The sequence below is a fragment of the Diadema antillarum genome, unplaced genomic scaffold (genome assembly GCF_040938485.1).
Source record: "Diadema antillarum isolate AM-2024a unplaced genomic scaffold, OU_Dant_1.0 scf00000035, whole genome shotgun sequence".
NCBI classification, from domain to species: Eukaryota; Metazoa; Echinodermata; class Echinoidea; order Diadematoida; family Diadematidae; genus Diadema; species Diadema antillarum.
In genome coordinates, this window is record NW_027270924.1 from 388170 (window position 1) to 405431 (window position 17262).

Consider the following 17262-nt stretch of genomic DNA (forward strand, 5'->3'; position numbering starts at 1 on the left):
TGTGGCTGTTCCCGTACAACTGACCAAGACAAAATGCAACATAATGTATCACTTGTACCCTTTGCATTTGCATTGATATAATAGTATGTGTGTATTATCTTATAAAGGTATCATGTATATCTTATGTATCATATATATCATAACAATATATCTATATATTTTGAGTTTGTCAAAGTATCAGCGTAGAACATCGATACAGCTATGAGGCCCGAGATGTTACAGGTAATAGAATACTCCCAGAATCCGTGCTTCCATCTTAAAATAATTATGGAGAAAAAAAAAACCCACCGTAGATTGTAGAGACGAAACAAGCCCAAAACAATATAAGATATGCTGCAAAAAAACTGATCGCCAAAGAAAAATGATTGCCGATAAAAAATGAAAGTTTTCAGATCATTCATTTATTCTGTAAAATATCAAATTTGCCAGGCAATCTTACAGTCATAGCCACCTGTTTCATCGCTGCTTACTCAGGTACAGTATTTGTGCCCTCCTTGTGTAAGTGCGAGCATATGAGAGTGTGCTTTGGGTGACGAGGATAGCCGGGAAAAGATCTTTATGTGACACAGTAGCAAGCAATGATTAAAACCGGCGTTGTACGAGCGCACTTGCATTGCACAATGTACATAAAACTACCTCCGTTAGGGAAATTATATTTTTGCCGGCGTTAATTGGTTTGTTTGCCTGACTGTATGCAAAACAGCTCAAAATAGCTCAAAATATAGTGAACGGATTTGGATAAGATTTTCAGGAAAATAAACGTGATTGTCACACAAGAAATAGATGATTAACTTTTGATAGCGATTCGGATCATCGTCTGGATCCAGGATTATTTTTAAAAATGATTCTTTATCATTGGGATGTAGGACTATTTCAGCACATGCGCATAACTCCACAATAGATTGATAACAAGCCAAATTATTTAGCCTCGTCATCACTCTTTTGTACATTTATCATGATGACAATCGTTAATTGATATTATTGTATTAAGCTGTTGGAAAATGGGGTTATGGTATATCATATATAGAGAGTGGAAATCACAATTATTATAGGTGAAAATGAGCTGCTTTCTCCGAGTGTTTTTCTAATCAATTATACATAAGTGTTATCTGCGGCACCACAATGGTCGTGGAATCCCCCTCCCCAACCTGATGGCACAACAAAGTAGCACAGATTACTATACGATTCGTTATTCATTACATCGAAAAGTAAACTCTCACAGCGAATTCTCTTTCAATTGGCTAAGTGCTGGGTGGCCGGTGCGCGTCCTGTGGTGCAGTGGTTCTAGTGAAAGACCCTGGGCCTTCGAGAGTTCGAATCCCACTACGTGTTTACACTCTCTGACGAGAGCTTTGAATAAGCAACTGTACTGAATAGGAGAGCCTTTTGGAAGACTGGAGAAGCTATACTTCTATAGCTATACTAATATGAGCTCATTGTTATTATCCTCGTATCATCTTCCATAACATTACCCATTTTTTGTCACTATTGCAACAAAGAAATGACACCTTATGTGGTAAATGACGCACATTTAACGTAGGTATACTTCATATAGTACTATCAGGTTTACTCCAGGTACATGTATTTGGTTAGGACAAGTGCTTCCACCTCCCTGGTTAGAATTTTGACCTTAAACCTGTAGAGCCAATTCATTTGCACATGACAGTGTATTGTAGTATTGTACCAACAAATCTGGTGTGTATCAACTTTGTCTTTCTACCGAATAACTCTTGCCTCTTCCAGGAAAACAAAAAATGGCCTTATGTTTTGTATCGTGCCTTAGTACCGGCAGAACTATTCTTGCCTTGATTGCAGAAAAAAAAAAAATCACGAATAATAATAATAATAGTCAGTTCTTAGAAACGCATAATACCATAAGATAGTCTCTATGCGTGCGTGTACAAAATTAATGGAACAAAATCTATCACATATTTCTCTATTCAAACATGTAATCAACAATTATCAAAAAGGTGAGTTTTTAACACAGATTTGAATTTATCAAAATCTGTAATGCATCTAACACTGAGAGGGAGATTATTCCATAATGAGGGTGCCATTTTTCCAAAAGACCTGTCACCATATGTCTCAGATTTGACACATTTCAGAGAGGAGATTTTTTGATTTTGAGCGCAGATTACGACCAGGATGATATGGCTTGATGAGTTCACTGAGATATGCAGGGGCATTTCCGTGAAAACATTTGAATACAAGGGTAAAAATCTTAAACCTGATACGAGCTCTTATGGGCAACCAATGAAGACTACGAAGAATGGGAGTTATCTGATCAAATTTCCTTTTGCGTGTCACAAGCCTTGCGGCTGAATTTCGTATCCGTTGGAATCCTTTCAGGTGAGAGTCTGGAACTCCAATAAACAAACCATTATTATTATCCAAATGACTAAAAATAAACGCATGAACCAGTTTTTCTGTAGTTGCTTTATCGAGAACGTGTCTCAATTTTCCAATCTTGTGTAGACCTATGGCTGCAGATTTGCATATGTTATTGATGTGAGTTTTCATACTAAGATCATCTTGGATAATGACACCAAGGTCACGTGCCTTAGAAATTGGCAGCACAGGAGTAGCGCACACATTGACGGACAAAGTTATACAATATAATTGTACGTGTAATCATGCCTATTAATAAAACCACATGACTGTATCAATTGAGTGCTCTCGAACCGAGTCAATAAAATATCTATATCAAGGATTTCATGTTTATTGCATATTTTTTTTCGAAAAACTAGGGCTCTTTAAAGTGAGATTGCTGGTAATGTGTAGCGATCTACGAGCCTCGACGCCGACGTCTCCGAGTCCGCGAACTCCAAACACAGCTCGACTGATGCCGTCAATAGTTCTTCGTAATGAGTACATGTATATAATTATGTATGTACATATAATATATATATATATATATATACATACATAAATATATACACATATATATACATATACACACACACATATATATATATATATATATATATGAGTGTGTGTGTGTATTTTCATATCAACTAATTAATTTATTTATATGTAATAATTTAATAATTTATTTATTTCATTATGTGGAGGGTAATATCCGTACCTTTCGCATGTAATATACATTGTAATTTAAAAGCACTGAATGAACAAAGTGCACATTAATCTATGCAAACATTGACAAGCATAATATATGACTGAACCCCCAAATGAAGAAACAACAACATCAACGAAAGAACGATTGGTCTAAATGCCTATGCACATCCATTATTTCGCAGAAGAGGAGTGATATTTCACTAGACAGCTGTCGATGACAGACGGCCGCAGTTTCAACATGAATGTTTTAACAAATTATGATGCCACTTCGCCACTAGAGGACGCTGGCATAGAACATTTACGCGCGATTTACTTGATAATTGAACGGTGCCGCGATATCTATGGCGTAACAACGCATATCCAGGATTTGGGAACATAAGAATATACTATAGATAAGATAACTTACATTTTCCGTTTTACATCGCTACAACTTCATAAGCCATTTCATCCTGTGCTATACCTACACAACGACAACGACAAAACAGATTAGTTTGAATCAAACGCGAAGAGTATAAAGGAAGAAAAAGATTTATTCAACATTTCCTTATATACACACTGAAAAATAGGTATACTCTTTTTAACTCAAGCACATAACTATGTATAGACATTCTGGAAGACGAACATGGATTCTAGAAAGACACACAACTTTCCTGATAGCACGCATAATCGTTTTCCCTGTTTGCTGAGAAGAAAGAGTAAAATTAATTTCGCTATTAATCCGATCTGACTCTCGACGTGCCGACGTCCACATGTAAGCTTTCCTGAATGTGATATCGTCAAAAAGTCCATCTCAGAAGCCAAGCTATCTATCTACAGGAGCTGTTTGTTTATCAGTGCGATCATCAAACATAGTTAGGATTTCAGGCTATACATTATCCATGACTATGAACAGTTCGCAAGATGAAATGCAGTCAATGATATCTATGTGAAAACCAAATGTCACAACAACGCGTGACCAGTGACGTTTTGGCGGCATACGCAGCATTGTTAGAAGATCATACAAGAACAGCTGGTACTGTACAACTTTTCGAACTAATTCCATTTCTTCTTCTTTTTTTTTGTTCCTCAAAATGTAAAGACAAGGTTTTACGTAAATAATTTACTTCTCTGGCAACAATGTGTAATAAAGAATCAGCGATAAACATTCATCAGAAATGTTTCTGACTGCATCTCAAGTGAAGTGTGTTTCTTTTTACAACATGTGAATACATAAGCCACATAAATCAAGGTTACAGCCCAACACTTAACTATGTCACACAGGCGAAATAGCCGATTACAATTACGGTTTTCAGGGCGCTCAAAAAACGGCGACCGCCATGAGATTTCGAACGTGCTGATAAAAAAAGTAAATAAATAAACGAGAGGGCGCTCGTCTCGAATACATTCCTAACTACTTTGTCCTTCAAAAGTTCAAAATACAGAGCAACAGGGTAAGAACTTCTTTAAAGACTTCCTCATGTAATAAAAAAAGGACTTTACAAATCGAACTTTCGTTAAAACTAGGTATCGAAAAAGATGTGAAGTTTTTTTTATCTTTTAAAGACATTAGTCCTTATTATGTTTTCAGTTTCTCGGTACTGTTGTGTGGTCCAGTTGCTGTACGTTCGGATATAAATAAAATAATAGCAGTGTCACATATCTGAATATTATTATCCTACGTCGACACGATCTGAATACGAGTCATCAAGATTTTTAAAAGACACCTCAAAGATATAAGATACTTGAAAATAATTTACATGTGTACCGATATAATTCTATTTAATGATTAATTTTGCATCGTTAAATCGCAATTAACAGCGGTCAAAAAAAAGTGGAATGTCGTATTTCTTCCTAACGGCAAAGACATTAGTATAGCCTGTGTGAAAATAATGCTGAAGTTGAAACTCTTTTGTTCAGTGGGTATGTCTTCACTGAGGGGAATTAATCTAATGTCAATGAAACACATATACACTTACACGTCGTTGCCTCTTCATTCTGGAATTATTCACTAATCCATAGTACTGCGTAATGGAAATTCCTATACTTGTGTCTGATCAAAAGTTTCATAGAAACACTAATCGACTCATAAAAAAAGGCTGCTTTTGATATATACACTCTTAAAAGCAAATCATCACTTTATCTCTATCTCTAAATTGTCATCTCCAGCGCTGATATCGCTTTTCACTACCTGCCTACTTAATTCATTTACGCATTGAGTGCGTCACTTCTTGTCCATGTCGTTTATACCGTCACACTACGAATCAATTACACCTTCACGCTTACTTCAGCAATTCTAAAACAAAAGGAGTCAACATTACCTATCAACAGTGTGCAAGTTACCAACACTTTGTCTCTTTGTTGACAGTCATTTAGCCACAAGAGTTTAGCCTTTTTCTTTTTTGTTTGCTTGTGTCTATTCTATTCTACTTTCCTTTTTTTTTCGTTCTTTTTTGCAAGCAGCACCATTATGGTTAGGCAGGTCACGCTGAACCCTGCATCTCTACTCCCTCGTCTAATTATTATTCCGTTGTTTGGAAATCGGCAAATAATAGCGCCCTTGTTGAACCGACAAATGGAAATGACGTATTACGAAGAATTTAGAATCAACGCTGGCATTATTTTCTTAATTGAGATTTTAAAAGTCTGCGTGTACAGGTGCTCTTTGGATATTTGTTCTGAACGAGCAGACTACGACGAAATCATCTCGGAGTCGCGACGCGTCGCTACAAAAACTTATTAAAACTTTACACTGAGCAAAATTGAGCAAAAGAATGATGAAAATAGCATCCTTTGTCTAGACAGTGTCGGCGGACGGTGGGAGAACGTTCTTGTGATATTCCCCAAGTTTGTTCCCGTTCCCGCGCGGTCGGTAGTTGGCGACGATGACGAAACCGTCTTTGTTCTTGAAGGGTATCTTGGCCACTCCTATTTCTGAGCTCGACTTCCAGATCATTTGTGTGAATTTGCTGGTCCCTACGAGGTGCCGAAAGGAGATGGATATAGGATTTAAAAAAAAAATAGAAATATAACTTATGAGCAAGCGGGACATTAAAGGCATTATGTACTATTTGCAGATGAAAAACAGCTTCAGTGCACTAAAATAGTTCTTAAATGTGAGTTAGGGATAGAAACAACCAATGTAAAAAATGTTAATCAGTATAATCGATTTTAGGTATTGCTAAATATACAAAATGTGAACAATAACTGTAATAAGATGGTCTCTAAAATAAACCGTCTACAGTTATGGTTTAGTATTAAGAAAAAATATTGATATCTTCTTATAGTTTAGGCTTCTTTGCAAAATGTGTATATTGTAAGATGTTTTGTCACACAACTGAATTACACATATGCATTAAATGGGATAACGCGAACATTAAAAAAAAAAAATGGGAAACAGTACCTTTCAAAGCGATGCATCTCTTCTAAGACTATAAGCCAGTTTACAGTTCCACTTTGCGCATGAGCAGAAAAAGGTTATTTGTACAATCAGGCATGTTGGTTTTTTTAATTCACTGAGATAAGCATCCCTGATGTAATGATTATTCATGCAACCCCTATAAATGGTGCTAACTAGCACATCCACCTGACAGCAAGCCTGGTATTTAGCAGTGTTGGTAGAAAAAGTTTGTTTATGCATTTAACACAAAACAATGAAATGAATGCCTGCCGAAGTGTCAATTGACAGACCATTCTAGTCACCTGCTCTGCGTAAGTTCATTCTTTGTTTGAATTTGAAATCCATAAATTGTGGGCATGCTTATGCATCATGCTGCTTTGAAAACGAGTGAAGTGCCTAACCAATTGAGAAAAAAAAAGGTCATTTGTACCGATGTGCCCGTGAGCTAACTGTGAACTGGCTTATTGATCTTACTCTACAAGAATCATAGATCATATTTTGAAATCGAACCTTCTTGGTTCAAAACTTAGTTAGGTTATCAAGGGTAACGTTACTGTCCTCTCTCGTTCCCCCTTATACGCCATTGATAGTACAATGTATTCGCGAATAAGATTTTCACAGCTTTGGAAGAGCTAACTGGTATATGTTCATGATTAAGTTGGTGACTTGACCTGTACAAGATATTGTACCAAAGGAAACAATAGAGGGCGACAATTATGATTCATCTGCAGTGTCTGCTATGCTGCTCACGCGCCGCCTTGGGCACTTTCTATCTTTGGTTCGTTTTCCTTGAGACGTTCGCTGTTCTTTTTGAAGGTTCCCTATTCATCAGAGTGGCCTCTAATATTGTCCAGGGTTTTTGCCTCTTTAAGGGTAAAGTTCCCAACGAAATGTAGGGGATTCATCGAGTACACAACATTATCAAAACATTTAGTGCACGCTCCAGAAAAGTCGGACAATAAATTGGTTTGTTCTTCAGTTTTGATTATTCATTTGAAATCCTACTAAGATCGGAAAACCTAAACAACTTCGATGTCTGCTTTTAGACGCAGTGATGCCGAAAGAAAATAAAGTACATGTAAATGAAAAATGTTCATTAGAAAAGAAAAAAAGCAACAAGATTTTTCTTGGACACCAAAGAAGAATTGCTTGATTATAAAGCTCCACCGCAAGGCAAAGATTCTTAAGCACACTTCAATGAGAAATAGAGATGGTGAGCTTTCTATTGAAAAAATATGCATGCAAATTGTGACTTTCTTGAAAACATTATTTTATTCATATCGTTGCACCATTCTGACATTGCAAATTATTGAAGAGCCTAATCTACAGAGGGAAGCATATGGAAGTGAAAATAATTTATAAACTTCTCTTGAATTCCTTTTGAAACCTGCGAATGGATTGTTCGATTTTCGTAGGACGTTTAGCTGATCATTTTACTTATTTCTCGACGTTCGCCGAGTTCACATGATACCATGTTTTGAGGAAACTGCCTTAGTACTTTAAAGGGCTGGTATAGTTTTGGTTGAAATTTTCGGGGTGGGGAGATAATCAGAAACCATCTACGTGAAATATCAAAGAGCATACAACTCTAAGAGGGATAAAAACTTCATTTGATGAAAATCGGTTTTGAAATAGCTGAGACAAAGTGGAAATAATAAAAGGTGGGACCAAGGTGGGACCCACACGTACATGTACTTTGCTTTTGGATATCTCGGCCATTTCAAAACCTATTTTCGTCAAATTAATTTCGAAGTCCTTTTAGAATTGTATGCTCTATACTATTTCATACAAGTGGTTTCCAATAATCTCGCAAAATGTCAAAACCTGAATCCCCATCTCAATCAAAAGTATGCCAGCCTTTGGAGGGAAAACCCCGAAGATGACGTTATACCTCTCTGCCATCGTTGCAGGTCGTAGTCATAGTTCTTCTCCTCTTCGAGCCATTTCATCACCACCTGCTCTCCACTCAGGTCTTCTGTCGTCAGCAAAATGTTCTCTCCCAGAGCTAATGGCGGGAAAGAAGATTATTATGCCGTCATCATAAAACGAAATGAAAGTCCGCACATTTGGCAGTGTGATGATCGTCAGGGCGTGTGGGCGTGTCTCTACGCATTCAAACTCTTACACACTTTGGAAAACAAAACCGTACTGTATAATCGTTCACTTTATGAGTACATTATCAAACTAGAAATGTCGCTATGGCGACTGGTATGCCTCCGCCATAATGCATGATTCTCCTAATAGGTCTAAATAGTACATGTGGACAATGTGAGATTACATTTTCACAAAATTGGCAAAATGTTAAAATGACAGGTTTGTCACAAATGTGTTGAATGCTCACCTTCCATGACCTAGGTTTAATTGGATGAATAGGAGAGCATGTATTTAGGATTTACGGACTTTAACTTGACTTTGACCCATTCATATGTTTATGCATTGAGTAATTTTCAAGGTATGGAGAAAAAGTGCACTTTCTGTATTGAATAGTAAATTGTTACCATTTTCATCTGGCCTTTGACCCTAAAATGCATAAGATAATCACTGTCAGGCAGAAGATGCATAAATATGTAGTACGTTTCAAGATAACTTGAGCCACTTCAGAGATATGGAGGAAAAACTTAGTTCAGCACTTTCACTTGATCTTTGACCTTTTGACCTTTGAGGCAAAAACAAAAGAAAAAAAACTTTCCAGAGAATCTCTATTAGGTTAAACATGCATACACCTAGTGTAAAAAAAAAAAAAATCCTGCTGGCATTGCACAAACATGAGGGAAATATTTAGCAAAATTTTGAAGTGTTGCCCTTGACCTTTGACCCCTGACCTTTGACCCCATGAACCCTAAATTCTCTAGATAATCACTGCCAGTCAGTATATGTATATAGACTATGTTCCATGAAGAGACCTTGAACAATTTCCAAGGTACAGAGAAAAAAGGTGAAGTCTTAATATTTTTACTTGACCTTTTGACCTTTGACCTTTGACCTCATGACCCAAACTTTCACCAGAGAATCTTAATTGGGTAATACATGTATACACTAAGTTTCAAGAAAATATCTTCAGGCATTGCATAGTTATGATGGAAATAGTGAGATTTTATGTATTTGACCTTGATCTTTTGACCTTTGACCTTGAGCATGTGCACCCAAAAGTTGATAGGCACCACTTCACCCCCTAATACACATACATGCCAAGTTTCATTAGGATACCTCAAAAGGTTTTGATAGTTACCTTGTCCACAAAATTCATTACGGACGGAAGGACGGACGGAAGGACGGACGGACGGACGGAAGGACGGACGGACGGACGGACGGACGGACGGACGGACGGACGGACGGACGGACAGACGGACAACCCGAAAACATAATGCCTCCGGCACCACTTCGTGGCGGAGGCATAAAAACACATCGAATTTGATATTTGCCGGCTCTGGGCAACATAAAACATTACAGCAGTTTAGAAACTCCTGTAGTTGCTTACCCACTCGTTCAACTGGAACTGCACATGAAAAAGAAGTATGCAACGATTTTAACACACAGAATAAACCTATTCAAATTGATGAATTCTTGCGTCGAGTTGTTTTTATTGCAACTGATAGACAAGTTGTCCTTCATCGACATAAATAAGTACCGATCATTCAGTATTTTATCACTAGCTATGAAAAAAAAGTAAAATCATGGGCATTCATACTCTGGTTGGATTCAAACTAACGATCTCCTGATTAGCGGACAGGCGTCAAATCTACTGTAGACTACTGAGCTTCGTTGGTTGTAATCAGTATAGCATGAATGTATTATCTTTTAAAAAAAATCTTTTATAGGAATTAGAAACCGTTTGAAATGGCGGTACTCTCGATGTATCCTTACTCTGATTGTCACTGTTTTGGAGGTAGCCCTTCTCCGAGATGTTCTGTGCCCAGTTCATGGCGGACGTGGCGACTTCGTCCGACCAAGTCAAGGTGGCAACGCCCCTCTCCTCCCGCAGCTTGTTGTGTGCGTCCACACAGGACTGCTTGAAGTCGTCTGTATGTGTGTGTGCGTGAAAAGGGCATAGAGAGAAATAGAAATAGAAGGGAGAGAGAAATATATATATATATATATATATATATATATATACATATACATATATATGTCAGAGAGAGAGAGAGATAAGAGAGAGATGAATAAAAGGTGAATATTTACATCAATGAAAGCACAAAAGCCAGCAACATTTGTCATTATACAATGTATTTTCATTCATTGAGTCTTCCACGAATTACCTGCATACATCGACAGATCAAACATTAGTAACAAAAATTTGACAATCTCATGCATACAAAGTAAACTTACATAATGTTACGGAATGCACCTAAATCAGTATAAAGTACGTCATATTTATATTTTAGAATTAAGATAATGTGTGGAGCAACCTACAGGAAAAAAAAAACATCAGATGCTTGTGGTGATAAGCCCCAAGAAAAGAAGGAAAATGGATATAAGGGAGAGAAGACGAGACAGGATGAGATGAAAAGTGAGAAATCTATTAAATCGTCAGTATAGAAGAGAGAACTTTGCTTTAGCCGTCCAGCATTCTTTGAGGAATTTACAGTGTTGGAGACAATGATCGATGATAAGTCAATTATTAATTCTCCCGGACTGATTTCTAACGTGGTGGCAAAAGTCGAGTATCACAAAGCTAACACGGTTTGCCCCAACGAACGCAAACTACAGTATACGGCGCCACCTGTCGTGACAGTCAATGTAAAGAGACACACGAGGGATCTCGCGTGGCGTATGAAGCATTTCCTCTTGTACTGTGCGGACATTTTAGTATAGATGCACTGATTATTACAATTCATGTCTTGATCCAAACTTGACTGACATGCTTCACATTAGTTGTATGTATGTATATATGTAAGTAGGGGTGTATGTATGTATGTATGTAAGGGTGTATGTATGTATGTGTTTGTTTGTTTGTTTGTTTGAAAAGATTTTATTTTCTGCATTTCATATTTTCTTTCAGAATACAAAAATAACAAAGGCAGGTTCAATTACACAAATACAATTCTGAAAATTATTGACATATTACATAGTAAGTCATATTTTGTATATAAAGACAAATGAAACGTTAAATAACATACAAAATGTTTATATGGCCAATAATGACTTGATTCACAGTACAATATATAATATATACATATAATGCAGAGGGCCGCCGTTATAAGCCGTGCTTGAACAGACGGACAGCCAGAGTTATATTACCATTTTTTATTGTAGTACTTGAACACTAATACGGATGGGCCATGTTAAAATGCGTGTAAATCCAGTTTTATACAATTACTTGGTAAACAGGAGTGGTGCCTGTGAGTGCGTGTGCAGGTGATGAAGCGCGAAAGTGTTGATGGTCAGCACTTCTAAGAAAATGATTGAATATGTTATAATATGGGCGAAGGGTCAAGCAGCAAAGTAAAAGAAAGGGAAAAGGGGGTGGACCAAAATATTGCCTTGTTGTTGAGTATAAGAGGTACATGTTTAATGATTACTGTACCGTATGATATTGTGCCAAGAAATATTTCTTTGTATTTGCCTTAAAGGAATAGAGAGATGTGCACTGTTTTATGTGGAGAGGGAGTGAATTCCAAATATCAGGCCCGTTATGCCGAATTGATTTTTGAGCTAATAGGAGTTTAGGGTTATTCAAATAATAATATGTATATAATAATGCACTGTATGGACGTACGTATTTGTGTACTCGTGAACGTACATTTGTGAGTAGACCTACATGTGTGTATGCGTGTGTTTATGTATGTATGTTTGTTGTATGTAAATAATGTAGATATTTTTATACATTTTATACATATATGTATATATTTTTTTGTTCATATACGTTGATTTACGTTTCTGTCGTTCTCGCTTGATTACAAATTTCGATCTGCGATTGCCATTCTCCGGGCATCATCTGCACCGTGCGTGTCACGTGTTCAATCATATCGACTGGCTTTCTTCGGGTATTTATCGATTAAACTTGACTCTGAATGAAATGGGCACGGACACATTACTTAGCTGCATGCATCCTTATCGTTGGCAATTGGTCAGTGTCAGAACGGTCTTCATGATATCATAGATATTCATAAGCACAAAGCTACATCAAGGAAAGCGATGTAATAAATGCTTATACTCAATGCAATGGTTGATTCGTGTCATTATGGTGACGACAAACTTTATAAACAAGTCCAACACTGAACAATTTCAATTATGATATGCTACAGAGCGTCGGGAAGTTATAGATGCGTGGTATTATCTTCATATTCCCATGGTATCTATCCCCACACGCACCTTCGTGCGTTCCTGGAAGTGCAATATGTTATCACGTGCATGAGAATGGACTCCGTACGATACCACCCCACCCAAGTTTTTATGAGGTAACTGTGTTGGTAGATGTATACGATTGGTAAAGATAATCCTGTCAGCGTGAACATTATTTAGGGCCTACTCTTATAGATACTTCATTTAATTTTAATCGGAAACATGACGGTATGCAAAAAGAGAGAGCCTAGTGAGTGTTTTTGGTACGTGCTGCACTGCACCACCCTGCTACATACGCTCCACACGCACGTAATCATGACTATGTATAAAATGATTATGTTTGTGTGGGTGTTTTTAATCATTTAATGTTCGTGTTTTCCTAATTGTTGGCAGGATAACGAAGGAGGGAAGTAACTGAATTATTCCAAAACAAATCAAGGTACAAGGTCTTGCATTAAGCCATGCATACACAGCACTTCAAACCGTGATTCGGTTTTGCAAGAGATTTGGAAGGGGGAGGCTAGGAACAAACTAACCATAGCACACGTACAAACACGCAAAATGACAATAATCAAGAAGCCACGAGTAGTGCCTTTTTAATGATTTTGACCTTTCAAATCGGCCACATCGCGAATCTGCTGTGCCTCCAGATAAAGATCAGCTTCTTGCAAATGACAGAATATTATCTAATTGAAATCTGTTGATTCACGTACACAAAGACAACGGCTGGAGGGTGACTATTTCGCCCTTGTTAATGCATTACGTGTTGTGGTGTCTCGTCCGCCAGGTCTAAATCAAAAAACTTGAAACGTTTTTCCCAAAAAAAAGCCATCAGTTTTCGATTCCACAATGTCTGTAGGCGTGCACCATCTCAGTGGCCTTGTGTGTGTTTGTGCGTATGAGCGTATTTAAACAAATGGGGTTTTTATTTCGTATCTCCACATTGGCTCGGCAATACACGCAATGAAAATGGCTGCAGACACGATTTTGCTTTCTGTAAACATTGCACAGTTGTCTATGCAAATAACTCCGTGCATGCAAGGTGGCTGACACTTGGCTGATGTGTGATGGTTATCATGGCCCTGCACGTGGAGAAACTCGCGGCCTGTGCACATGGCGACTCCAAAGTGGACTACGGCCGTCTGTAACGCACATGTGACAGACAACAACTTACATCGAACTCGAAGGTGACAAAAATCGGCTATGGTGTCCTTTCAGAGAGAAAACCAGGAAAAAAAAAAGAAAGGCCGCAGACCCAAGGCCTCGTGACATCAAGAGTGACATTTGATTGCAAGACAGATAGCTGTTGGTGTGTGTGTGTGTGTGTGTGTGTGTGTGTGTGTGTGTGTGTGCATGTGTGTGTGCTTTAAGAAGTGTTTTATCATTCATCAATGAGCAAACTTTTCCAAAACAATATAGAATTTGTCAACATTATTTCAATAACAATTACAACGCGATAAGTTGTTTTCAAAATCGTAGCCGTATAGCTTGTAGTGTTTCAGTTTCAGTTTCATTTTCAGTTTATTTTATTTAATCACGGCAATTTGCATAAGCAAAGCTGTTCTTCAGCAAATCCGTGAACAATATAAAAATAGCAGAAATACATACGAAGTGCATATACAATAATATAGAAATGAACAAGTGTCAGGTAGCAACAAAAACATCGAAACATTAAAAAAGTACAGCAAAAAAAAAACACCAAAACAACGGAGCAAATACCCTAAAGAAACATGTAATTTCAACAATATCAAGTAGAGACAGGGAGAAAAGAGAGAGACAGAGAGAGAGAGAGAGAGAGAGAGAGAGAGAGAGAAAGAAAAATCCTACTGGGCAGTTGCTTAGGCTACAGCAGAGACTCAGATATACATCAAGAGCTCGTTTGAAACTGGACAGAGAGAGCTTACATTTCAAGTCATAAGTTAACCTATTCCAACATTGGACTCCTCTAAAGGAAAGAGTTCTTTTTCCGACTTCTGTTTTTACCTTACACAGCATAAATTTCTTCACACTGTTTCTCAAAAAATAATTTGTTATGTGTTCTTCAAAATATTGCAAAACATATTCTGGAAACATTCCATTAGAAATTTTATACATAACATGTAGTAATTGTTTATATCTTCGTTTTTCCAAAAAAGACAAACGATTGTAAATTGCTGAGGTCGAGTATCTTGATTCAACCAAAAGGACAGTTTTCAACACTCTATTTTGAATAATTTGCAACTTGTCAGAATCCGTTTTTCGCAGATTACCCCATACAATGCTGCAATAGTCGAATTTACTCTGAATAATGGATTTGTAAAATACAAGAGCAGCTTTTTTTTTCAGTTATACAAAATCGTATTCTTTTCAATAAATATAGACTTTTCACTGCTTTTTATCACCCTATCCACCTGTTGGCTCCAATCAAGATGTTGGTTGAGATGACCTCCTAAGTATTTACAGCAAGTAACAGAGGGAACCTCAGATTCATCAATGCTGACTCTCAACACCTTGTTCCTAATCCTCTTCCTGGAACCTATTAACATCGCTTCACACTTTTTCACATTCAGAGCAAGTGTGTTTACTTCCAACCATTGTGACAAGCACGACAAGTCATTATTTAGACCCCTTTGTATTTGACCGAGATCCTTGCCAGGTATAAATAAAGACATGTATCGTCAGCGTATAAATGGACCTTGCATTCCTTAATGCAATCAGGCAAGTCGTTAATGTATACATTGAATAACAAGGGCCCTAACGTAGAGCCCTGTTGGATTCCACATGTTACACGCCTATAGGCTCGGATATGGAGCCGTCAATAGTAGTATACTGAACACGATCATGGAGATAATTACTAAACCATTTACACACAATATTATTCAATCCAAGAAGAGATAACTTATGAAGAAGTGTCGCATGATTGACTGTGTCGAATGCCTTTTTGAGGTCAATGTATGGAGACCATTCCAACCATTTCACCCTTATCTATGTTATGGAGCATTTCTTCTGTGACACAAAGTAACGCAGTCATAGTGGAATGGGCAGGTCTGAAGCCTGATTGATTTGGGTTAATAATATCATTTCTATTCAAATAATCATACAACTGTTTAAAAATGAGTTTTTCAATTATCTTTGTAATAACAGAAAAAATAGATATGAGTCTGCAATTACCCATCTCATTTCGACTACCACTTTCATACACTGGCGTAACTTTTGAGACCTTCCATTGTTCTGGAATGCAACCAAAATTCAAAGAAAGATTAAATATGTATATACCGAAGTGGTTTTGCAATTATACGTATAACAGGCTTAATCAATGTCATAGGTATAGTGTCCATTCCATATGAGTTTTTTATTGGCATACTTTCAACCACTTTCACAATGTCTTCTTCAGTAACATCTTCAAATGAGAACAAGGAACTCCTTTTCGGTACATATTTTGCAATCTCTTCCTCAGTTCTTTGATCATTACTCTTGCAAATTGCATCTCCTATATTTGTGAAATATGCATTAAAACAATTTGACATATCAGTTTTATCCTTGACCTGTGTTATCATCCACAATATATTCTATTTGCTTGAAGGTATTCTTTGAAGGAGTAATAAACTTTAAAGATTCCCAAACATCTTTTGAGTTACCATTACTGGAATAAATAACATTACTTATATATTCTTTCTTTGCCTGACGACATTTCATGGTAACTTCATTCTAAGCTTCGTGTATAACTTCCACTCACTTGGAGTTTTAGATGATTTAGAAATAAGTTTTTGTCTATCTCTGTGACGCATTAGATCTAAAATTTCTTCTGTTATCCAAGGGGATTCTTTTTTCTTTACTCTTTTCTTTCTAAGCGGTACAAATGCATTCATCAACACTTAATAACTTCCTTTCAAATTCATCATATGCCTCAATTACATTATGGTATGTTTCTGTACATGGTCCCATTGTACCTTAGAAATCGTCAACGTCGTACAAAACAATACACTAATTGACTTCTTTGATCAAAGCTTATAATAAGTTGCAACACCATGTGATAAAGTGTCAATTTCATGACATATGATGTTGGTGGCTTTTTGGTGAATATACTTCTCATCATTACAGCATTAATCTTTCACCCTACCTTGTCCTTTCGGGGGGCATTCAACGCTTCAGAATGGACTGGTGTTTCGTATTACAAAAACCAACTGATGGTGCATTCATCCGCAAGAAAAGATACTCCCCTCCCCCTTAAAAAAATACCGTACTCGAATAGTATCTATTGTGTAGTACGATGTTCAGAGTTGCCATTGTCAAGCTTGCATTATACCATGACTGAGCTACTTTTAATCCGCCATGATCGAAGTCCATTTTCATGATCGTAGTCACGCAAGCGGATAATGTTTGATGTACATGATCATGTACTTTATTGTGAGTACATATAGGGTGAAGAAGTCAGTGATTTTAATTATTAAAAAAATGTTCTGCGCATTGATGAGCTTCAGATGTGAAAAGCTCGTATCGTGTGTAGTGGCTGGTTTCAAAGGCGAAAAGCCCGACAGCTGGAATGCGTT

The 17262-nt window shown here is 37.2% G+C and overlaps 1 protein-coding gene across 1 annotated transcript in view; it reads right to left on the bottom strand.

Annotated features, from left to right (window-relative positions):
* Positions 1-4126: 4126 nt before the first annotated feature.
* LOC139743718 (Golgi-associated plant pathogenesis-related protein 1-like) overlaps positions 4127-17262 on the bottom strand; it is a 29167-nt gene continuing 16031 nt past the window's right edge. The window contains exons 2-4 of the mRNA XM_071654175.1: positions 10316-10471; positions 8343-8456; positions 4127-6027 (exon numbers count right to left, since the gene is read on the bottom strand). Of these exons, the coding sequence (XP_071510276.1) occupies positions 5849-6027; positions 8343-8456; positions 10316-10471 (449 nt within the window). The 3' untranslated portion in view covers positions 4127-5848. The remainder of the gene's footprint in view (positions 6028-8342; positions 8457-10315; positions 10472-17262) is intronic.